Genomic DNA, 24,158 nt, shown 5'->3' with positions numbered 1-24,158 from the left:
GGTGCTCAGATACTATAGGGATGAGATTAGTATAAGAACTGGACTGAAATAGGGTTTTTTTGAAGATGGGGAGTGCCAGTAGTTACAGGTACTGGACAAACTACTGAGCTAATGAAAGAGTGCATATGTTCAATGGCTATTAGCCAGGATGGGAAGGAATGGTGTCCCTAGCCTCTGTTTGCCAGAAGCTGGGAATGAGCGACAGGGGATGGATCACTTGATAACCTGTTCTGTTCTTTCCCTCTGTGGCACTTGGCACTGGTCACTGTTGGAAGACAGGATACTGGGCTAGATGGACCTCTGTAGGGCCATTCTGTAGGGCTAGATGGACCCAGTAGGGCCATTCTTATGTTAAGTTCTTATGATGATTTTTATTTCCAATATTTCCTATGGATAAAATGGCACTAAAAATGCATTTGTTTTCTTGTATTACTTTGCACTCATGTTTTAAGGAGTAGATGAAATGCATTACTTGTGTGGGGATGTCTAAGAATTCACTGGTATCAGAAAAGGATTTCCCTTTGAACAAAATTAATGTTACAAAAGAAGGTAGTTGAAAAATTCAAAGGTTGTGGGAAGAAGCATCCTGGAAAATTTCAACCATTAAAGCAACAAATTACAGAATCTCTCAGTTCTTAAATAAAATTATTAAAATATGTATGTGCGCACACACAACACACACATAAGTGAGATAGTTGCCTCCCTTCCCCAAAGAATTCCACCATTTCAGGAAGTAGAACCTCTCTTGTGATATGTTGTGTAATTATTTCATTTGAAGAAATTTCCACCTTTCAAACCGTACTGATTTGGTAGGGCAGGCTGAGAGTCACCTCCTGTAGAGATATACTATTTTGGGGAAGTGACAATATTAATCCAGCCATTACAGGGCTGCTCTAATTAAGAAACTCCCCTGTGTACTCTGTGGCTAAGTCCACCTGAGAAATTTGCATTAAAAAAAAAAATCCCCTGAACCAGCATCCACCATAAAATGCTATAGTTATAATGTATTTCAATTTTAGACTTACAAAGCAGTAAGTGCTGTATTGTGATTTTGTTTTAGTGTTCATGAAGAAGTTACATTTTAAACAGTTTCTGTTACAATACCCAATTAAAACAGTCACACATTTAATGATCATGCAAAAAAGATAAACGTGAGTTCAGAGGACCACGGATTCCGCCAGTTTCATGCTGAAATTTTGACTGGGCAGGCAGATGAATGAGCAGGTTAACAGCTGTAAAATTTTTCAGAATCTTAAACAGCCAAATGAACTGCAATGAAGGCTTCTGAAAAACTGATTCGGGTTCTGTAGTTTCCACATCGGAGTGTTGTTCCTTTAAGATTTCTGAAAGCATGCGCCAAACCTCTTCCTTCCCATATTTTGGAATTAAAACGGATTAATTGTGATTAATTTTTTTAACCGCGATTAATTTTTTTTAGTTAATCACGTGAGTTAACTGCAATTAATCGACAGCCCTATTTTTTATACAAGGCACAATTAGCCAGCAGAACCCTTTGGTACAAAATATTGAGCCTAAAAAAAGACCTGGGTATTTATGTGGATGACAAGAATATCTGAAGTTATAAGAAGAAATATTAAAGTTTTGGAAATTCACATATTTCAATGTTCAAGCCGATCTCTATCACAGGTTAGGAACACAAACTTTCCCTGAGGTTTATGCCATAACCATTTTCTGAAGAGCTTGTTGCACCTTCTTCTGAAATATCTGGTTCAGGCCACTGTAGGAGAGGGGACGGTAGTCGAGATGGACCACTGATCTGATTCACTATGGCAATTCTTATGTTCTTATGAAGTGCTTAAAAACATTGATCATTTATAGCTGGTTCTGAAAAATTAGTTTGGGTTCTACAAAACATATCCATGAGGTTCTTATGATTTTTGCTATTTCCCAGTCTTGTGACATTGTTACTAGAATTTTCCCCTGATAAACATACAGGCCTAAAAATGCAGTTTTGTCTTCTTCCATTTTCTAACATACATTTAGATGGTCTGGCTTTCAATAGGAGAACATATTTCTTCAAGTTAAGCAATTTTCTCTTAATTTTTGTTTAAAACGATTGTGTCAGTTACTGTAACAAGAACTAAGGGATACATATGGTACCTGATAAATGCTATTATCTGCATGTAGGCCTTGCATATACACTTTCTATTGCACTCAAGTCCCAGACATACCACAATTACATTTGCAATCTAAAAATTTAAAATGCACCAACCACAGAAATGTTGCAGCAGACAGAATATAGATTAAGTTTTATTTTCTGAAATGTTATTCATATACACTATGTTAAGTACAGGCCTTCCTTCAAAATTATCAGATTAATGGAACGGTTTAAGTTTTAATGTTATAACAAGGTTATAGATATGAAGGTGTCATCTGATTGTTGTCATGATCTTTTTCTTCACACTTCCAAATTGCCAGGTAGTTTCAAATAATGGTGTTTTTCGGTCCTATTTCTGCCCAAGTTGGGACAGCTAAATACAAAGAGGCAAAAGAAAAAAAAAATCACATTGCCAGCATTATTTTTTAGCCCAATAATTCAGTTTAAAGAGCAAACTTGTTTTTTTTTTTTTTACAATATTTGGTTGCTGTTTACAAATGAAAGAATGCTAGTTAAGAGAAAAGTGTAAGGTATAAAAAGCATTGATTTATTTTGTCCTGATAATAAAATATGAACAGCTCTGGAATGTCTACTAAACAAAGCATCAGGGGGTAGCCGTGTTAATCTGTATCTACAAAAACAACAAGGAGTCTAGTGGCACCTTAAAGACTAACAGATTTATTTGGGCATAAGCTTTCGTGGGTAAAAACCTCACTTCTTCAGATGCATAGAGTGAAAGTTACAGATGCAGGCATTATATACTGACATGTCATCTGTAACTTTCACTCTATGCATCTGAAGAAGTGAGGTTTTTACCCACGAAAGCTTATGCCCAAATAAATCTGTTAGTCTTTAAGGTGCCACTAGACTCCTTGTTGTTTTTACTAAACAAAGCCAATCTTTCATAAAAAGAAAAATCTATAGTCACACAGTTGAGTACAGAGCTGTCGGCTTAATAGTGTACACTAAGTACTCTCATCCCTATGAAGTAAGAATGCGCTTAGTTCTGCCAGATGTATTTAAATACCAATTGATTTGCTTTAACTACCATGAAAGGACTAACAAAGGAAGAAATATAGGTGATGGGAGGCACTGCAGTGCTAAGAAATGCTCAACAGTGTCAACTAGGCTGAGCAGTTGTGTATCGTTGGAAAGGAGTGTGGAGAAATTGATATTACTGTTAATTAAGTCTCACTGTCATTTAAGGGCTTACTCCAAAAGGTATGGGGGACCTGCAACTCCCACCGCAGTTCATGGGTGTAGCACTCTCAAGGTCAGGCACTTAGGCCATGTCTACACTTACCGGGGATCGACGCTGCTGCGATCGATGCAGCGGGGGGGTCAATTTAACAGGTCTAGTAAAGACCCGCTAAATCAACTGCAGATCACTCTTTGGTCAACTCCACCGGAACAAGAAGAGTAAAGTAAGTTGATGGGCATCTCCTATCAACGCAGCGCGGTGTAGACACCGTGGTAAATTGACCTAAGCTACCTTGACTCCAGTTACGTTATTCATGTAACTGGAGTAGTGTAACTTAGGGTCGACTTACCCTGGTAGTATAGACAAAGCCTAAACGTGAAAAGCTTAAGCCAAAGCTTTCAAAACAGTGTCAGATGGAGGTGTTTACCCTGCTGGGGTATTTCAACAGCTAATATGGATTGACATGCGAATTTGGAGGAGTTCTGTGAAATCAATCCATCTTCTCCATAACGGTTTATGTTACTTGGAGACATTTAATTAAAGCATACTTGATTACAAACCATATTCATCTGTTATATGTGCACTTGCTAAATACCCATTTACAACTCAGGCCTCTTAAATTTTATTAGATTTTTTTTTTAAACTTACACCAGTTGATCTATATTTCAATTTGTATTAAAGTGTTTAAAATAGTTCAATTTCTACAACTGAATCCAATAAAATCAGCGATGGGATATTAACTCAAAGTATTGAAAGTTTAAAATGATACTAGTGGTAACTTACCTGTTTTATAAACTGTGCAGCATTAAAAAGTTCACTGCAGCCATATAAGACATGTTTGCCTTGTTTGCCCTGTGCAAAGAAAAGATAAGGAGAGATCAGTTTTAATAAAGCAACAATGTGGGTGATTAACTATTGTGTACAAAACAATAACTTTAGCAGTCAGAGATCATGTGAGGAACTTGTTCTTCTAGTATAAAACCTATGTTGCTGATCAGGTAGGAAAAGTAAATGCCTCACAAGAAAATAAACAATGTTGATTAAGTGGAAGAAATGGGGAAATGATGGGACAAAGTCAGAAAGCAGTGAAAAATGAGGCATTCTTCACACACGCAAATCAATTAAATAGAGGGCTTGTCTACTGGAAAATTAATTTGGGTTAAGGTAGGGTGTGAATTTAAAGCAGAAGAGATGTTTTGGAATAACTTCCTGTCTAGATGATCATATTCTGGAATAAGAGGGCCTTATTCTGAATTAGGTTTTATCTACATAGGGCCTAAAAGGTGTAAATTTAAAAATTAAAGTAATCCAAATTAAGGCCCTTTTAATTCTGAATAAGAGCATAGTCATGGGGTTAATGCAATTTAACTTTAAAAGTTAACTTTATTAATTTTCCTTAGTGTTCCCATGGAGACAAGCCCTAAAATTAATCCACTTCCAAAATGTACTAAGCAAAATTGGTATAAAGCCTTCTTATTCTGGAATAAGAACATCCACACAGGGAATTAATCAGGACCAGCTTCCCATATAGAGGAGCTCAGAATCTAATTGTCAGTCCTTTGTTACAACTTTTAAAAGGATATAAAATCTCCATCCGATGGGCTTCCTCCTGAGCTCTCATAGAAAAACCATACATCCTTGTTTTATAATATTATAAGGCATCGTTATAGGAATGGTAGCAATGCATTATTATTTGTATTACAGTAAAGCCTAAAACCCCCAATCTACAGCCCATTGCATGACAGGGAAAAGTCTAATACAACAGTACATTGACGATAAAATCCCTTGCCCAAAAACAGAGGTATCACATTCATGCCAATCTACTACACTACTACTTGCTCAATTAAATATATAGTAACTTTGGATAAAACATTTTCAGTTTGCAGTGACTACAAATTGTTTTTGTTCCAGCAATATTTTCCTAATAGTTTCTAAGTCTGAAAAATCATCCTGATTCTTTCATCTCCAAAATGCTAATATAAGATGTATATTAAATATAGAAACAGTAAGAAAATATTTCCAGTACTAAACTGTTAACCAAATCCCTTCAAAAAGTAGATCCACAAGTGCAGATTTGAGATTCTCCAATACTTCCAAATAACTGTGTTGATGTTTTTTTACTTTTCCTCACTTCATAACCTGTTAACAGTGACGAGGAAGAGGGGTTTACCTCATCATGTTGTCTCCCACCCATGAAAAAGGGTAGGTCTACACTGGCTGTCGGAAGAAAGAGTGGTCTGCCAAACAGCCACACAGCCTGGCACCTTGCTAAAACAGGTTATCGTTTTTTTAAAGGCAGGGAGATGATAAAATAGGTCTTCCAGAGAAAGTTAATTAGTTAAAGACACTGGGCATTCAATGTGTATTTGCATGTCTGCAAACAGAAATCTTTTCCTTTGGGGCACTGCAAGTCTTATAGTAATGAAGATAATGGAATGAAGAACCTTTTAAACTCTCGTCATTAGTTGAAATATAGTTCACTAGTCTGATCACTGACATTGTCATCAAATTTATTGCTATTTGAAAGCTGTCTGGTGGCTTTTTTGAGATGAGTTTGGGTTTCAATCCAGTTCCTTACAGACATATGCCCACATCAAACATTTCCAAAAAGGGCATTCTTAGCAAAGAATAAAAGATTAATAGCTCTGGAGAACTGATTACTCCAGATATAGTCTCTAAGAAGGAAGAGCTGTGGATCATTGGTGAAGCACTGCAAGGAAATTTGCACGGCTTTTACCCTGTGTTGTTTCCGTTCCATAGAGAACTACAAGACCTGTGAGTTTAGTGCTATTGATCTAGCTTTCAAAAAGAAACGGCTACTTGTAACCACGGTTCTTTGAGATGTGATGCAGACTTGTATTCCAAGTAGGTGTGTGTGCGCGCGCCACAGTCTTTTGCCTAGCAGTACCTGTAGAAGGGTGGCGCTCATGCCCGTAGCACCTCCTCCGGCTATATGAGGCAGTGCCACCCTGACACGCGCCCCCCCCCCGTTCCTTTGCACCGACTATCCAGAGTCTACCTAAGCAAGGATTGTAGGACTGCTCTTCTAACGTTAGCGTCTGTTCTGGAAGAAGCAGAGATTGCATAATGGCCCATTAATGTGTGTACAGACAACCAAGTGTCCGCACTACAAATGTCCAATATGGAAATGCCATTAAGAAATGCCGCTGATGTTGCTTGTGCTCTCATCAAATGCATCTGTATCTACTGAGGAGGCATAGCCAATGCCATCTCATATGTAATGATGCAAAATGTTGTCCATCTAGCGATGGTCTGCGCAGAGACCACTTGTCCCTTCATGCGGTCTGAATATGATACGAACAGATGAGGCAAAACACGAAATTTTTCAGTCCTGTTCAGACAGCATCTAACATCTAGCATATGGAGGTGTTGCTCCTCCAGGGAGGAATGAGGCTTGGGGAAAAATACAGGTAGATACATCACTTGGTTCAGGTGAAACTGACAAACATCAAAGCACGCTAGAGACACCACCCTGGATACAAACTTTGGCGTGGCCGAAGCATCACCTTGTCCCTGGAGAACTGCCCTGCCATCAGGACCTACAACTCTTATACCCTTCTGGCACAGGTAATAGCTATCAAGAATGCAGTCTTCGGAGAGAAGAGGGGCGGCAGGAAGCAAGGGGCTCAAATGGAGGCCCCATTATAGCCGCTAAAACCATGTTCAGGTCCCACAAGGGGGCCACCTCTCTGACTGGAGTAAGCAGGCGGAAGAAACCTCTCAAGAATTTTGTTTTGAGAAAACAGATTTCCCTTGAACGGGGGATGAAATGCCAATATTTGGCCTGATTCCTGAAGGTGCTACAGGATGTCCTGGATGGAAGCCTCTGTCAGATGGGACTGATGGGCCAAGGACCATGCAGAAAACCTCTTCCACTTTGCCCTGTAGATCGTTCTAATGGAAGGTCTCCTGCTGTTAAGTAGGACCTGTTGGACAGCCTCCAAACAACACCCTCCTTCCTCTCTAAGGCATGCAGTGGCCACGCCGCAAGGTGCAGAGAGCTGATCACTGGAGCAGGGTGCAGCCATGATCCTGTGTGAGGAGATTGGGCTATAAATTTGTGAGGTTGTAGCAACAGACACACAGAGCTCTGACTATACCTGACAGGCAGTAGAAAGGAACTGAAGGGGGGCGGGGCGACGCTGCCAGGTTACAGGCATGAGGTGCGAGTGCCTCCCCTCTGCAGGTCCTGCTGGACAAAAGGCTCCAGCGTGCAAACATCTACTTGGAATACGTCTGCATTTAGCCGAAGAAGAATATCAAAGCACACTTGTTTAAAATTAGGGTTGTCATGCTGCCAGTGGTGCCCCAGTCTTGGGTTTGGGACATCAACATTTCTTCTGTGCTGATGAGTTCTGATTCTATAAATATTAGACTGAGGTATCAATGAATGAATCAGACACAAGATTAGAAGAAGAAAGTCTTAAAGAATAATACTTCCATTTACATACACAATTTGGAATATTGGAAAGAAATAAATGGTTTTTATACAGGATTTGAATAGGATTCTAACAAAATATTAGGGTCAAAATCTTCAAAACTGTGATGGCAAGTGGGACTATTTGAGATCTAATTTGCATAGACACTAAACTGCTTGCGTAACTTCATTTGTTTTGCATTCAGAGCACCTTAAATAAGACATGTACACACATGGGTAACTGTGCAAGTGCAATCTGGAAAATTTACTCCTAATTTTGTTCAAATATTGCTTGAGTCTGGCTGTAGTTCTTTAAACACACAAAATGTATTTAGCAACGCAGTATCTGTCTGAATGAACATACAGTAGAGCTAATCAGAACATTTTCAGTAAAATAAAGTTGTCATACTGTATGCTGATCTATCAAAGCTGAGATTTTTCACACAGACATCAGTTTTGATGAAGTTTTTTGTTGTAAAGGTAGAGGGAGAGGCAGAGAGCGAGAGAGAGCGAGAGAGAGAGAGACTATCTTTCTATAACCTCATGTTTAGGGTACTAGCCTGGGGTATGGGAGACCCTGGTTCAAAGTCCCTGCTCTGTCTGATTAATCTAGGATGAAAAACCCTGAATCAGGGAGGTGCAGGGACTTAAACCTGTGACTCCCACATTCCAGGCCAGTGCCTCAATACCAGACTACATCCAAACCTTAGCAAACAGCTCAGATTTTGACTGGGAAATGGACATTTTGACAATTTTGCTTTTTCAAAAACAAACAAAGCTTTGTTTTCATTCCAATGCAGAATGAAACATTTCAAAACCTCCAAAGTTGCCATGGAATAGAACTGTCTTCCTTCAGCTCTCCAACATACACATTTTCTAAAAATATATCATTTTAAATAAAACATTAAGCTTGTATTAAAAAAGTTAACCACAGTGGTTTAATCATCAAATATGAGAGCAAGGTACTTAATTTAAAATCCAGTACTTGGTTGAGACATTCAAATCAAGATTTTATAGGCAAACAATTATTGGAGATGTATTTCAAGCTGTGTAAAATAACTTAACTGATTTTCAGATTAAATTCCAAGCTCATTTATGGGAATCAAACAAAAACTAAATGTAAAGTCATATGGAAAACTACACTGGATCTAAAGTTCCTGTGATACAGCATACTCCTTGACAGAAGTAAGGACTTAGACTTAATGCCATTCAGTCTTGTAAACAGGGATATAGTATCTTAAAATGGCTTACGAGTAAGAGTTTTATTACGAATACCCAACGCACAAAATTTTGTCTTTTAAATAGATCATCAAGACTAGTAATCTGCAGAACCTATGACCAGAAGTTTTACAACAGAAAACACAAGTTGTTTTTTTATGATGTTGAAAAAGATACTAGGAAAAAAAGCTGTGTTTATGCCAATTAACCTTATGCAACCTTTTCTTCCATTTCCATATATGCATCAGATTACTGTGATTCTCCTTAATCTCCGAGGGTTGATTTTAACCTTCTTTTGAAGCTTAGTTAATGCTGCTACAGGCAAATCAGAAGATGAGCGAGGCAAAGCTATCCTCTCCTCAGAGATGAACAATCCTTGTCTGGCTATGCTGGAAGGGGGAAAGGAGACATGGATGTGGTTTAATTCAGTGGCTCTCAACCTTTCCAGACTACCGTACCCCTTTCAGGAATCTGACTTGTCTTGTATACAAATGTTTGAGAACCACTGGTTTAATTAGTCCGCAACTTTATTCCTACATGTCTGGGGGTACTCGACAGATAAATGTGTACAGTGCAGGTAATTCCAAAATAATTTACATATACTAAGGATGAGGGAACTGCTGTCAGCCCTCCCTTTTTACTCATCCTGGTGCCCAGCTAACCTGCTGCTGGGACTTTGCCAGTCCTCCCCCCAAATAAGGAGTAAGGGAGGCTATAAATGGGGGTGGGTTGGCTCCCTGCTGTACCACTCATGGGAAGCCTGAACCCCATTTCCACTCCTTTAAAGAATACCTCCCTAAATCCTTACCAATTCATTTTATCTGATCACTGTATCCCTTCCCTACAGAGTACCTGCACTGGACATCTGCCCCACACTGACATAATGATTTGTGACATCGTAGTTTAACCCCCATTTCATGTTCACCCCAACTAGACCCCCCTTGTTATGGGTAAGCTGAAACCCCCCCTCCTTGCCCTTGGCCAATCTGGTAGTGAGGGAAAAATTCCTTCCCAGCCCCCCAAGAAAGGAGCTACTAGTGTAATGCCCACAGAGGATCATGATAAACTACATCTCTAGGTGGGAGGGTGGGTGTTACTCTGCCTGGTCAAGGTCACAGAGGGCTTTTCCTGCATGAGGGTGGACCTAAATAGTCCTCCCTTCCTCTGGTCACCGGGGGGGGGGGGGGGGGGGGAAATCGGTCAGCATCTCCACGTTGACCAAGTCTGAAGCTGCACTGCGAGTCACTTTCTGGCTTTCTAGCTCTTAAAGCGGCCACACACCTTTCCCAACAAGCCAGACAACACCCTTTCCCACCTCCGCTTAATGTGTCGTGAAGTCATTCTCAGAAGTTTTCTGAGATATTGCCTGCTAAGGGAAGGAACACTAATCTTTTGCTTGGTTGCCTAGGACCTGTGCATAGCTGAAGTCCATAGTTTTTCCAGTCTTGAGAAACCATAAAAATATATTGTTGAAATGGGCAACAATACTCTGGTCTTCTTTTGTTCTCTTTGGAGAGGTCTGTACAATTTACTACAGGCATCTGGGTCATCTTTTACTATGCAGTACTGAATTACACAGAAAACAAAACATTCACACCAACAGGAGCTTTAGTAATAGAACATTGGTTTATCCTACTAATTATATCTCCTTCTTGAAAATGAAGGTAACAACACACAATGTTGTGTTTATAGCAATCAACAACATTCACCAAAATGGCTGGAAAGTCTCACAGTTATGAGGGGTTAATAGCTAAAAACCTGATTTGAGTACTTGATTTGTCTCATCACCTTTCACATGAGTTTTCTTTTTTTGGGGTGGGGTGGTGCAGAGGGGTGTACAGGATCTGTGGATTGATCTGCTGTGTATCTCTAAGGCCTGGTCTACACTAACCCCCCAATTCGAACTAAGGTACGCAACGTCAGCTACGTGAATAACATAGCTGAAGTCGACGTACCTTAGTTCGAACCTACTGCGGTCCAGACGCGGCAGGCGGGCTCCCCCGTCGACTCCGCGTACTCCTCGCACTGAGCAGGATTACCAGAGTCGACGGGGAGCACTTCTGGGTTCGATTTATCGCGTCCAGATAAGACGCGATAAATCGAACCCAGAAGTTCGATTGCCTGCCGCCGAACCAGCGCGTAAGTATAGACAAGCCCTAAGAATCTACTCTACCTTTCAAGATTGCTGATTGCTCTTTAACACGTTTTCATTTGATAACCATACAGCATAGTGTCTCGGAGCATTTGTGGCAATCTTCACTTGATGGGTTCCCATTTATTGCTTTAAACTGAAGTGTCTAAAATGAAGTTTCTGCCAGCAGCCCAATCCTCTCACCAGACTGACTTAAGCATGGTTTGAAACAAGCAATCTCTCAGGGAAGCAACTGCTCCCAAATCCCTCCAGTGATTGGCAGCAGTAGTTGGCCTGGCACTTTTGATATTAGCCAGGCTTCAGCAATCAGCTAAGAGGAAAATATACACAGTTTATTTTCTTTCAGAGCCTTCAGAGCAAACCCCCTAGTTGTGGCGCCTCCTCCCCTTGATTTGAGGTAAGTAGAAAAATATAGGAGAATCTCAGCTTAAATCTGAAAACTAGTTTCTAGCTTCTTTTTGAGAAGACAGCCTTGAACACAATGTATTGGTAAACTAATCATTATGGTGCTCTAGTTCTGCAGAAAGTGACTGGGCTGAGTCCTAAAGATCTGCTTTGCCCGTTCAAGACGTCTTATGTAAAATGAGTCAGTTAAGTTTACGTTATACCACAAAGAACCACCTTGCTAACCTTCTGAAGGAGCCAGGCTCTTCACTGCAAAGATGAAGTTATCCTCAAACAGCTTCATTTGCCATTTATTATAATTGTCGTTTATAGTATCCTGACATTCTTTTTAGTGTCTTCAAAATATTTCCTTTATTCACCTTATGTCCGTTTACCACCAACTAGTTCACCAAAGATTAGTTGTTCTGGTGTTTGTTTCTCAACAACTTGTAGGGCATGACTTGTCCAGTTGAGATGCACATTCAACAGCATTGCCTGTATTCCAGCAGTCAAACATGAACCAGTACTGTTACTTTTTCAAAAAATTTCTCTTTTCCAACCTCAAGCAACTGAAAGCTAGTCCATGTCTTTACAGCATATAGTACAGATGGAAAGCACTACTATACTATACAGTTTGTTCTTTGGCAAAGCCAAATGTCATGCTGCTTGCACACAACCATGCAAACAATCCAATAAAGCTTTCTAGGTAAATTACTTCAATAGTTTTTTTAGTGAAGATTCTTCCAAGGTGAGTAAATGTCACCACACTTACTGTTATACTGTTAATCCTGATGTGTGTTTCAACAGCCTGTTTGGTGTTTGCAATATATTCAGCATTTGAAACATTAACTGTCACACCAAAATGAGGCTGTTGTAAAACAAGATGCCATTATCTGCCGGCCTTGCTCTGAGTAGACTACAAGTGCAGAGTCATGCACAAAAAGCAGTTTGCTAATAAGAACTTTCGACGCATTCAGATTAAAGTTACTGAAAGATATTCCTGAGTAGCATCTAATCTTTACTCACAGGTGGTGACAACTGCTTTATCTAACTACTATCAATCAAAATTAATCAAACAATGTTGTGAAATAGTATCAAATGTGATGGGGATTGGGTATGTCCTACGCAGAATATTCCAACCATATTATATGATGATTTCATATAATTCAGGGTCTTTTACCTAGAGCTTCATATTTCCTAGTGACTAGCAAAGCTGACAGTATCAAACCTATTTGACAGGGTAGTACAGTTATGTATAAAGATCTCTGTTCCCTGGATGTTTCTGACAATTACTAGGCAGCAAATATTATTTTAGTAGTGATGTGTTGTAAATGAAAACTACACTGTGACTCAAAGCACCCATGATGATGTTCAACAGTCAGTTGAGAAGAACTCTTGACATTGCCTGCAATATATATTTGAGTAATTCCTCTACAATTACAGTTACTCTTTGAGCCTTTTCATCTGTAAAGAGTGATGAGGTCAACTTTTTACCTAGAAAATACTTTTTCCTTGCTCCTGAACAGCAAAGAAAAATCAGGTTAATGATCAATTCATCACATCTACATTTACAGATTTCAATTTCTCTATCATGTAAAACATTACTCTAAGGTGAAACAATTTGGAATGTAGCATAGCAGTCTAACTCTCAGCTATATTGCAAGTTTAGTGATAACAAAACTGCAGTCAGAGTTAATATGCATTCACCATTTCAAGACCAAAAACCAAATTTGCTATTGATGTTTTTTCTACATAATTTTTTTCAGGTTGTATATAAACATAAGCATTTCAGCTGAACTTAATATAACAAGCTCCTACAAGATTGAAAAGATAAGTTACATAGGCTACAATTAGTTATAATCAATTAATTATAGGATATAATTGGCAAAATGTACTTAACCTTTATGTAGTCAACAAGATTTTGATATTCAATGTAGTTGCCTCCTCCAACTACAAAAACAATTGCCTAAAATACAAACACATAGAAGAGGAGATAATTAGAATATGCAATCAAATTCCTATACTATATGGAGTTTAATAAAAAAAATGAGATGTAAACCAGTTTTATTAAACAGCAACTTTTTTTTTTAACATGGAGTTTTCAAAAGCAAACAAATAATGAAACAATAAATAATCTGGGCCACCTGTTAATCTTACAAACCTAATTCTGCTTAAAGGATCTATTACTAAGGATATTACTTGAATTACCAATACTGCAATTACAATCATTTAGGGGACAGAAAACCACTGGCTTCGACACAAAACAGGGTTGTAAACTTTTCCTTATCTAATTTAGCTTTTCAGAAGCTTTTGACTTTTCAAATATTTCTTTATAGAAGAAAATGGAATACTCTGAGTCTATGAGTTACTAATTTTTACTGAGATAACCATTAGTGGAAGTATTTTTAATCATTGTTTTGGCACTGGTGGAAGGTTAAGAATTAATTTGATAAAGATGCTCTATCTTCTAACACTGCTGTTACTATTAAGATATTTTAACCATTTTTTATTTTCTTTTAGATTCTCATTTAATATTAGAAGGTTTAATAATCTAAAAACCACCTAAGAATAGTAACATTTTCTGGGCTATGTTCAAGAAAACTGTAAAGATGGATGAACTATTAGCCTTTCCCCCCCTATTCATGAATTATCCATGAACTGATGGATTTTTACTAATTTGTTCGATGTTCAAAATTATTTGAATACTTTATGTGAACATATTTCAGCCTATAAGTTATTTGCAACATATTCACTTTGACTATTTGCTGTTTATGATGTATGGTTACTCAAGTAACATAGTATTTTTTTGGTCTCCAAGTGAATACAAACCAAAAGAGAAGGGAAACCAAAGACATTTCAAGATGGCTGGGCAAGCATTGTCACCTCGAATCTGAGCATGAATGTGTTAAAATAAATACTCATGAGATTTTTGTTTTTAGAAAACATCACCGTGAAAATAAAAAAAACCCCTCCACTTTCCACAAATGTTTGTGGAAAATGAATTAAAAAGGCAGCAAATGATTAAATACAATTTGAGTTGTTATTGGAACTATTGCTTACAAATACTGTTTTGCAGTATTCAGCTATGCGTAAGGACTTATGGATGACTAAATTTAGAGAGGCATTGTTTTCTAAAGGACTAAGTATAGGATTGGGAGTTTAAAATTGCTGCGTTCTAATTATGGCTCTATCATTAAATCACTAATAATTACCTTGCAGGGGTACTGTAAGGAGTAGTTAATGCTTGTACAACCCTTTGAAGATAAAAGGAGCTCTCCAGCATAACTGCTAAGTATAATTAATAATAAATATAATTAGAGTAGTGATTTTGCAAACAGACTCTCCCATTTTCTGAATTCACGACCATGAAATGACTGGAACTTTAAAAAATACTGATACTATAATACATAGACCCTGATTTGGAAAAAGTATGATTTTTACATGACTTACCTCCTGGAATGGATTTTTGTTTCTTGGAACTGAGCTGTAATAAAAATGAACTGCATTATAAATGGAATAGTTAGGGTTTTAACTACAGATATAAATATAAAAATATTAAACGAGTATATGTATATGCATAAAATATACAGAGTACATTCTAATAGTTGGTGGTATTTTGTTTTTTATGGAGAGTTATAAAAAGACTTTAAACGTCATATTTCTCAAAAAAAGATTTGATATAGAAATTTCATTCATTCACACATTCAATTAGCTCAAATATATAAAATTTTTATTTCTTCAGTTTTGGAAGACTAGTGAATTTTGGCCTTGTTTTTTAGTAACGTGTGAACAGGTGAGATCACCTTGGATTTTGTAAGTGGTGATGCAGCTAGTGGAACTAATAAATTGTGAGATTGTTGATGTTCAGTAATCATAATACTGAACATCAACATTTTAAAGTTGAGTTTTTGGCAACTAGCTGGACTAACTTCTTGGATCATTTTCAGCTGTTGAAAGAATATTGTTTGATCTGTGTAGTACTGTTCAGAAGATAAGGATGACTACAAACAAAAGCCTATGCAGCCATATTTATTCTGGTATCTCCTTCATCAGACTTGGTTTAAAATGAGTTGGAACCTTTATTCACTTAAGAGTAAAATTTGTAGCCCCCTCTAGTCATATACATAACATACTTAAGATTGTTCCTACATGCCTTATGGAAGAAAGAGACAAGAAGTGGTCTCCAAGAACTAATTTTTCTGAATTATGTGCACACAACCTTGCATCTGCACTGCATGTTCCAGTACGATGATGCATGAAAGCACATCAGTTCACAAATTGTAATATAAACACACAGAAACTGTGATACCTGTGGGTGCAAATTAGGTATTAAAATCAATGGATATTTTTGAAAGAGCAAAAAAAAAATCAAGTTTGGCTTGATTTTAGTAAGTTAAACTATTTTTTAATAGTTTCACAGACAAAACTGCACTCAAACCAGATGTTTCACAATAGCAAAATAAAACAGGCTGAAAGATGCTGCTATATTTAAAAAAGGAAAATATACAGCACTGCCAATTTTAACTTTGATAGCTTTCAGCGCTCATTTTTAATCCATAAAGCTACTTTTGAAAGTGCATGTGCAATGTATTAAACAGATACTTATACTCTGAAAATAATTTTTCATTATTGTAACTGTGCTTGTCAGGAGTGAAGAACACTGGTAAGGGGACAGCTGAAATTCTTATTGAATGCAAATGACCAAGGACAGTGTTGGCCATTTGTTTAAAGTACATTAAAACCAAAGATCTTCTCTATTTCTAGAGAGTGCTATTGCTGAGATTATCAGCTACAGATATTCATAAAGGTAGCAGATCAAGAAACAGTTTATGACATTTTTGCTGTAAGTGCTACTATTTTTTCCTTTTTCTTTTTGCAAAATGTCTAGATAATTCTTCATTTCACACTCAAACAAGAAATCTATATGTTACTACCAATGTAGTTTATAGAACTACTGTACAATTGCATCAAAATTTCAGGTTAAAAACGGATGAAAATATTTACCTCTTGAATAATAGGTAGGGAAGTTTAAGTTCATTGTTAATGACCTATGACTTTAAGAAGTTAAGTATGAAAAATTCTGAGATCAAACAGTACTTTTGTATATGGTTCTAACACGCCAGAGTAAAAAAGTATTACAAGAAATCCTGCTGCTAAACATTAGGATCCATTCCTTTATCTGTGCAGACTATTTGTAAGCTATTAGCAGCATTCTCAGTCAGTGGAATGAGTGTTTCAAATGCAGTACTACAGAAATCCAAGGTGGATACAAATCAATGATTTATTAAAAAATTAAAAATTGGATTTTTTTTATTTAAATTGGATTTTTTTGATAAAACGCTTTTTGAGGAAAAAACCTAAAGATAGTTTTAATTAAGATACATTAATCCTCATGGAATAGGGATTATAAATTCTAATTCTATAGTAAGAGACAATATATTCATGTAGTGTTTAAGAAAAGTTTTGTAAATGAGTTCCAACAGCTCATGGATTAGGGACCCAATCTTATGAGGTTCCAGGGGCTTCTGTATAGATTATTTAGGTTAATCTTTCTATCTACCCAATCGGACTCAGTGCTCACTCTAGAAGATACCATAAGAGATGCTTAGTTTTGCAGTTCTCAAACTGTGAATTTGTGTCTCCAGAGATAACATGCTCATTAACAGCAAAAATGTTTTAAAATAAATAAATATATAGAGGTGAAAAAAAACAGACCTCAACCCTATTGTCTGTCCCTCTGCAAATTTGTGAACACAGAGTCAATCCCTTACCTTTCTCTAAAAGTGTAAAGTTTCAAAAAGTTCAATGAATTGTTGGGGGCGGAATAGATCTGGACAAGGAGATGAAGTCTGGAGATAAATGTGTGAAGGGAGGGACAGGCAGTAGAAACAAAAGTGAAACTGTTTGAGCAGCATATTCCAGAAGTCTTGAGGTCTTTCTGAGTGCAGCCTTCATTGATTTGAGATCTACCATACCACTCTCTCACTAGAAGGAAAAACCTATAATGGCAGCAGGCTGTAAAAGAGACCCAGATTGGGAATAGTTTAATGAAGTTCCTCTACCTGTGGGTAAGACAGGCATGCATGCAAAATGCAAACAGAGCAACAAAGAAATGCAAGGCCTGCTTGCCTGAATGAAACAATATCACGAGAAGTACAGGATCTTCAGGTTGGTAAACTTTTTTATTTCATTCTTCTTTCTTAAGGACTGCCTGTCTTCCTTCTGGACTACCAGGCCGGCTCTAGGATTTTTGCTGCCCAAAGCAAAAACAATTTTGCCCCCCCCCGCCCTCCCCCGGTTCTTTAATTACCCCACCCCAGGCCCTGCCTCAACTCCGCCTCTTCCCCAAATCCCCAGCCCTGCCTCCTCCCCCCAGGCTCTCAAGCCTAGGAGGGAGGGAGGGGGAGAAGCGGCGCCCGCGCCGCCACCACTCGGAGTCTCCCCCCCCTACCAGGTTTGAGAGCCTGGGAGGGAGGGGGAGATCCCGAGCGGCCGCGGCGTGGGTGCCGCTTCTCCCCCTCCCTCCCAGGCTCGCAAGCCTGGGACGGAGGGGGAGCAGCGGCACGAGAAACGGCCACTCGGGATCTCCCCCTCCCTCCCAGGTTTGAGAGCCTGGGAGGGAGGGGGAGACCCCGAGCCAAAGCGGGGTGCGAAACAGCTGATTCGCGTGCCGCTGCTTCCCCTCCCTCCCAGGCTTGAGAGCCTGGGAGGGAGGGGGAGCAGCGGCGCGCGAATCAGCTGTTTCGTGCGCCGTGGCAGCAGCAGCGGAGGTGAGCTAGGGCGGACGGGGCACATTTTTAGGGGCGGCATTCTGGCGCTGGCCATGCCGCCCCTAAAAATGTGCCGCCCCAAGCACCAGCTTGTTTTGCTGGTGCCTAGAGCCGGCCCTGTGTACTACTCTTGAATTCTCATGTTTGAGCAAAAAATATAGTTGTTACTCTATGGTACTATCATTTTAGATGCAGTTGTGATAAAAAATAAATAGCTGAAATAGGCAGATCTTCCTTTTACAATTTCACCTTTAAAGTAGTACTGAGTGTCAGTGAATGCAGTGAGTAATACTAAATGAGCAGTATGGTAATAATAATTAAGTAACTGCATTGACTTATTTTGTTTAGGAGAATCCATCCTCAACATACAGGATTCTGAAGACTATCCACCTTCAAGATCCCTATAATTTTCTATAGTTTCAGAGTTATCTGCCAATTATAGTGTCAGTCACATTGTGTCTGTCACATAGCCACAGTATATCACCTGTAGCAAAAAGAGGTAATTGATGAAAAAATTGCCCGGTTTGTTTATGCAACAAACTCTCCTTTCCGTATGATTGAGAACCCACACTTCATTAAAATGGTTCAGTCATTAAGACCAGGATACAGTCCATCCAACAGAGCAGATGTTGCAGGCAAATTGCTGGATAAAGTGTATGAAAGAGAAATTGAGCAGTGTGCAAAAGGTCTAGAGGGTAAAATTGTTAACCTGAGTCTTGATGGATGGAGCAATGTCCACAATGATCCTGTTGTATGTGCTTGTGTGACAACAGAAGAAGGGAATGTCTTCCTCACAGAAACAATTGATACATCAGGAAATGCACACACAGCAGAATACTTACAAGAAGTAGCGGTAAAAGTGATAAACTGTGAGAAAAAATTCAAATGTCTAGTACACGGCTTGGTCACAGACAATGCTGCAAATGCATGCAAGATGAGAAGAAATTATTTAGAAGAGAGTGAAGAGAATCCCAAGCTAATAACATATGGTTGCAATGCTCATTTGATGCACCTCCTAGCCAAAGACTTCACTGTTCCAAAAATAAAGGCTAATGTTGTTGAAATTGCAAAATACTTCCGTAACAACCACTTTGCAGCAGCTGCTCTGAAAAAAGTGGGAGGAACCAAGCTAACTCTCCCACAAGACGTGCGATGGAACTCAGTAGTGGACTGTTTCGAGCACTATATCAAGAACTGGCCTAATCTATTGAGAGTTTGGAAACAAAATTGGGAAAAAATAGATGGCACTGTCATATCCAAGTATCAGAGGGGTAGCCGTGTTAGTCTGGATCTGTAAAAAGCAACAGAGAGTCCTGTGGCACCTTTAAGACTAACAGATGTATTGGAGCATAAGCTTTCATGCATGAATACCCACTTCATCAGACGCCTGACGAAGTGGGTATTCACCCACGAAAGCTTATGCTCCAATACATCTGTTAGTCTTAAAGGTGCCACAGGACTCTCTGTTGCTTGTCACAGCCAAAGTTTTCAACATTGGGCTTAAGAGAAATGTTGAACACATGCTGAGTACCCTGAAGCCTATTTCTGTAGCCTTGAACAAAAGGCAGGGAAATAGCTGTTTTATTGCTGACACTGCTGAAATTTGCAAGGAACTGAGTGAGAGCTTAAAAAGAGAAATATGCAATGACAGAGTTAAATTACAAGCATTAAAAAAAACTAATAGGACAAGCACTATCTCCAGCTCATTTTCTTGCAAATATTTTCAATACTCGGTACCAGGGTCAAACCTTAACTGCTGAAGAAGAGGAGTTGGCTATGACATGGACATCCAGCAATCATCCCTCCATAATGCCAACTATAATAAACTTCAGAGATAAGGGTGAACCATTCAAGAAATACGTTTGCTGATGATGTTTTAAAGAAAGTCACACCAGTGAACTGGTGGAAGTCACTTAAACACTTTGATTCAGAGACTGTTGAAGTGATAACCTCACTTTTAACAGCAGTAGCTTCTTCTGCCGGTGTAGAAAGAATATTTTCTTCTTTTGGAAGAATTAATTCCAAATTGAGAAATCGTTTGGGAACTGAAAAAGCAGGAAAGCTTGTTTTTCTTTTCCAGATTATGAACAAACAGGAAAATGAAGGTGGAGACGACTGAGTTAGCTGCAGAAGCCAATATTTTAAGTTTCTCACGTTGACCTGGCTGACAGTCAATTTAATTTTTGTTTTTATGAAAAAAATATTTCATTTAACTATTTTAGTTAAAAACAATTTTAACAAAAACAAACCTGATTTAAAAGAACTTGAATGCTTAAATTAAAAAATTCATATGCTTGTTTTGTTAAAATATTATATGTTTGCTGTTGAAGAAAAAAATCCAGAACACACAACATTGTTGTTTTAGTTAAATAAAACAATTTAAATGTCTGTCTGGTGATGTCCTCCTCCTAATACATCATGGCAAGAAAATCCTCCAAATACTAATGATTAACCTGTTGAATTGAAGATAGTTCACCTCCCAATGACTTCATAAATACCTGCTTCAATTACCTTTGGTAAATTAAATAACCAATCATTCATTTTCTGAAAAGTTTTCAAAATAAATCACTTAAATGCATAGTGTGTACCTTCTAAAAATGAAATCTACATTTATCTGAGTTGTGAAGAATATCTATTAAGTTATAAGAACCAACAAGAATGCACTTTTATGTAGAAATCCATGATTAAATCGAGTCTTCCTGACTACTGATTTAAATCATGATTTAAATCAAAGGCACTCTGCAGAAATCTCTCTGGTGAGTCCAGATTCCACGGAATTGCTTTTGGCTGCAAATTCCTCTAACATGAGCTGCCTGACTTAGAGGTTGTGACTATCATTTCAAGCAATCAAGAAGTAGGGAAAAGTTGAATTTAAAAGACAAAAAATGTGTGCCAAACAATAAAACTTATGGTGAGCAAAACACCCCAAAATATTTTTAAATTCATGCCTTCCTTCTAAAAAAGCAGTATACTTGTGATTTAAAGAATTATGTACGTGCACAAAAATACAGAAAGTAGTTGCAAAAGATTCTGCAGAAAATACTCTTGTAAGAGAATACTTTCTATAAATTAATGGGACTAATGCAGTTATGTTATGATCCAAATTAAGTACAACATTCTTACATTAGCTGTTTCAATATATAGAAGGTAAAAAGAAAAAAAAATGGTAAACTCACCTGTCACTGCCTCGCAACATCTTGGGGTCAAAATACCTGTAGTCATCTGTCTCCTATTAAAAAGGAGGATTGTTCAAATCAGTACATTTTTATCTTAAACATCGTAACTTTGTTTGTGATTTTTTGGGGTAAAATTTTTCATTAAGCCATTTTCAGATCAATGTACTTTTACATTTAGAAGCTACATTATATAAAGTAATAAAAATTATGAGACCCATGTACATTTTCAATGTTTGTATTTCATTGAAAAAGCACTGTATAAATACTCATTCTCCCACAGCAATAAAGATGCTATGAAGGGTGCAATTGAGCTCAGTCTTTGTTTTTGGCTCATATGAAATTCATTGCAACCAAACTATCCAAAATACACTGGTTGCATAATATGTCCCCACAGCAAAAGTAATATGCAAAAAGAAAAATAAAGTGTCACTAGCTTTAGAGGGACATACAGTAGTTTGTTCCAGAAGTTAAAAAATTTCCAGGCCACAAAAAGACCTACTATCTATTTATAACAAAAAATCCTTGTGGGACTGAATACTAAAATAGAGCACAGATCAAATCATCAAGTTTCCATTATGAAACTTACACTTGTATAATTTCATGTCATGATTTATGGCTACTATTAAAACAAAAAGTTTGGGTACAAATTAGAGGAATTATACAAGGGCTTGAAAAGTTTTGACTGGTTGAAGTTATTATAGGAAAGGATTTTTTCTTCATTCAAAACATTTCCAAGACATATCCAATATTTTCCATTGGCAGTGAGCAAGATTTTTGTCAAATACCACAGGGAAAAAAGCAAAAAAAAAAAAAAAAAAAAAACCCCACAAAAATTCTACTTAACTGTTTCTGACAATTGATTGACTTTCAACAATTTCAGCACTAACTTTTATCCTCATACTCCAAGGTGTAATGTGTGGATGGATAACTGTGCCAGGCAGGACCCCATTAAACTTCACTGAGACTACCTGCCGATATAGCAGTCTACTCATGTGGTGGTACACATTGCAGGATTGGGGTCTCTGAGTCTTGTTGATTTACTATAGTATAACAACTCCAGACCTTTACCCCCAATGATAACAAAATATTTTATATACATATGCACATAAGATTTTTTAAAAATTTGCTTATTTTCTTTAAGGATCACAGAATAATTACTTGAGCTTAAAAAAAAGGTATTTTACCCTAAAAATTAGGGCTCTCAAAACTCAATTTAGATCTAGTGTCACACTGAGTCTCTGTATAGAGGTTTAATATATTCTACTGGGAATTTCAGCAGCACGTGCGGGGTCTGGCAAGATTCATGATTTTGGCAGGCTCATATATGCAGGTGGTATACCAACTATAAAGTAACAACATAGAAATTGACAGATATTCCTAGACTAACTCTAAAACTGAGAAAAATTAAAGACACTTTAACCTTGACAAAGAATTTCAGGTTTCCTGCTAATTGGAACTAATTACAGATTAATGCTAGGTCAAAAAGCATACTTAAAAATCAATGCTATAAACCAGGGGTCAGCAACCTTTCAGAAGCGGTGTGCTGAGTCTTCATTTATTCACTCTAATTTAAGGTTTCGCGTGCCAGTAATACATTTTAATGTTTTTAGAAGGTCTCTTTCTATAAGTCTATAATATGTAACTAAACTGTTGTATGTAAAGTAAATAAGGTTTTTAAAATGTTTAAGAAGCTTCATTTAAAATTAAAATAAAATGCTGAGCCCCCCGGACCGGTGGCCAGGACCCGGGCAGCGTGACTGTCACTGAAACTCAGCTCGTGTGCCGCCTTCGGCACACGTGCCATAGGTTGCCTACTCCTGCTATAAACGTTCCCAATGAGAATATCATTGTTGTACGTTCAATGTAGCGTTCAAAGAGAAAATAGCTGATGAAAACTCAAACATAAAAAGCAAATCAGTGGACTAGAAAACTGGCTGGCTAAAATAGTTTAAATATTTACTTGAATGCTGCGGAAATCAGATCTTAGCCTGAGAAAAAGAGGTTACACACCCTGTACAGTAACAGGTTCTTCAAGATGTGTGTTCCTACAGGTGCTCCACTGTAGGTGCAGTAGTGCCTCCTGTACCTAGGATCGGAGATCTTTGGTAGCCGTGCCCATTGGGCCGAACATGCGCTCCTCCACTTCTCGTGCTGTGAGGTCCAACCGACCTCAGTTCCTTTTCCACCGCAGTCTACGTTTGAACTCCACAGCAGAGGGGAGGAGGGCAGGTAATGGAGCACCCATAGGGACACACATCTTGAAGAGCCTTAGTTACTGCACAGGGTGAGTAACCTTCTCTTCTTCTTTGAGTAGTGTACCTGTAGGTGACTGTACAGCAGTGCCCCTAGAAGGAAGGCTGAGGCTTCAGAATGATGTGTACCAAGGACGATAGGACAGTGTGTCCTAGTAGAGCACATGATACCTCATCATGGGTAATGCCACAGTGTCAGCTAAAAGTGTCTTTGGATGCCTGGGTGGCTGCTTTGCAAATATCAGTAATCGACACGTTGTTTACAAAGGAAATTGAAGTGGACAGTGAGTGAATGGAATGCATTCGAGTTCCAGGTGGGGGTCACAATTTGTGTCATTGGTAGCAAAGGGGGATGCACTCGGAGATCCATTTGGAAAGGTGGTGTTTGGCTATGGCTGCTCACTTTGATCTTTCAGCAATAGAGGAATAAGTGTGGTGAATGCCTGAA

At 38.2% G+C, this 24,158-nt stretch overlaps 1 protein-coding gene across 3 annotated transcripts in view; it reads right to left on the bottom strand.

The window, feature by feature from the left end:
* Window positions 1-2,258: 2,258 nt before the first annotated feature.
* Window positions 2,259-24,158, bottom strand: part of SCFD1 (sec1 family domain containing 1) — a 143,999-nt gene continuing 122,099 nt past the window's right edge. For all 3 annotated transcript variants that reach the window (XM_005299158.5, XM_065593255.1, XM_065593256.1), the window contains exons 21-25: window positions 21,459-21,511; window positions 14,963-14,996; window positions 13,413-13,478; window positions 4,104-4,172; window positions 2,259-2,492 (exon numbers count right to left, since the gene is read on the bottom strand). In XM_005299158.5, the coding sequence (XP_005299215.1) occupies window positions 2,469-2,492; window positions 4,104-4,172; window positions 13,413-13,478; window positions 14,963-14,996; window positions 21,459-21,511 (246 nt within the window). In that variant the 3' untranslated portion in view covers window positions 2,259-2,468. The remainder of the gene's footprint in view (window positions 2,493-4,103; window positions 4,173-13,412; window positions 13,479-14,962; window positions 14,997-21,458; window positions 21,512-24,158) is intronic.

Source organism: Chrysemys picta, chromosome 4, assembly GCF_011386835.1.
Source record: "Chrysemys picta bellii isolate R12L10 chromosome 4, ASM1138683v2, whole genome shotgun sequence".
NCBI classification, from domain to species: Eukaryota; Metazoa; Chordata; order Testudines; family Emydidae; genus Chrysemys; species Chrysemys picta.
Note: the sequence above shows the minus strand (reverse complement) of the source record. Positions and strands in the feature narration are given on the sequence as shown.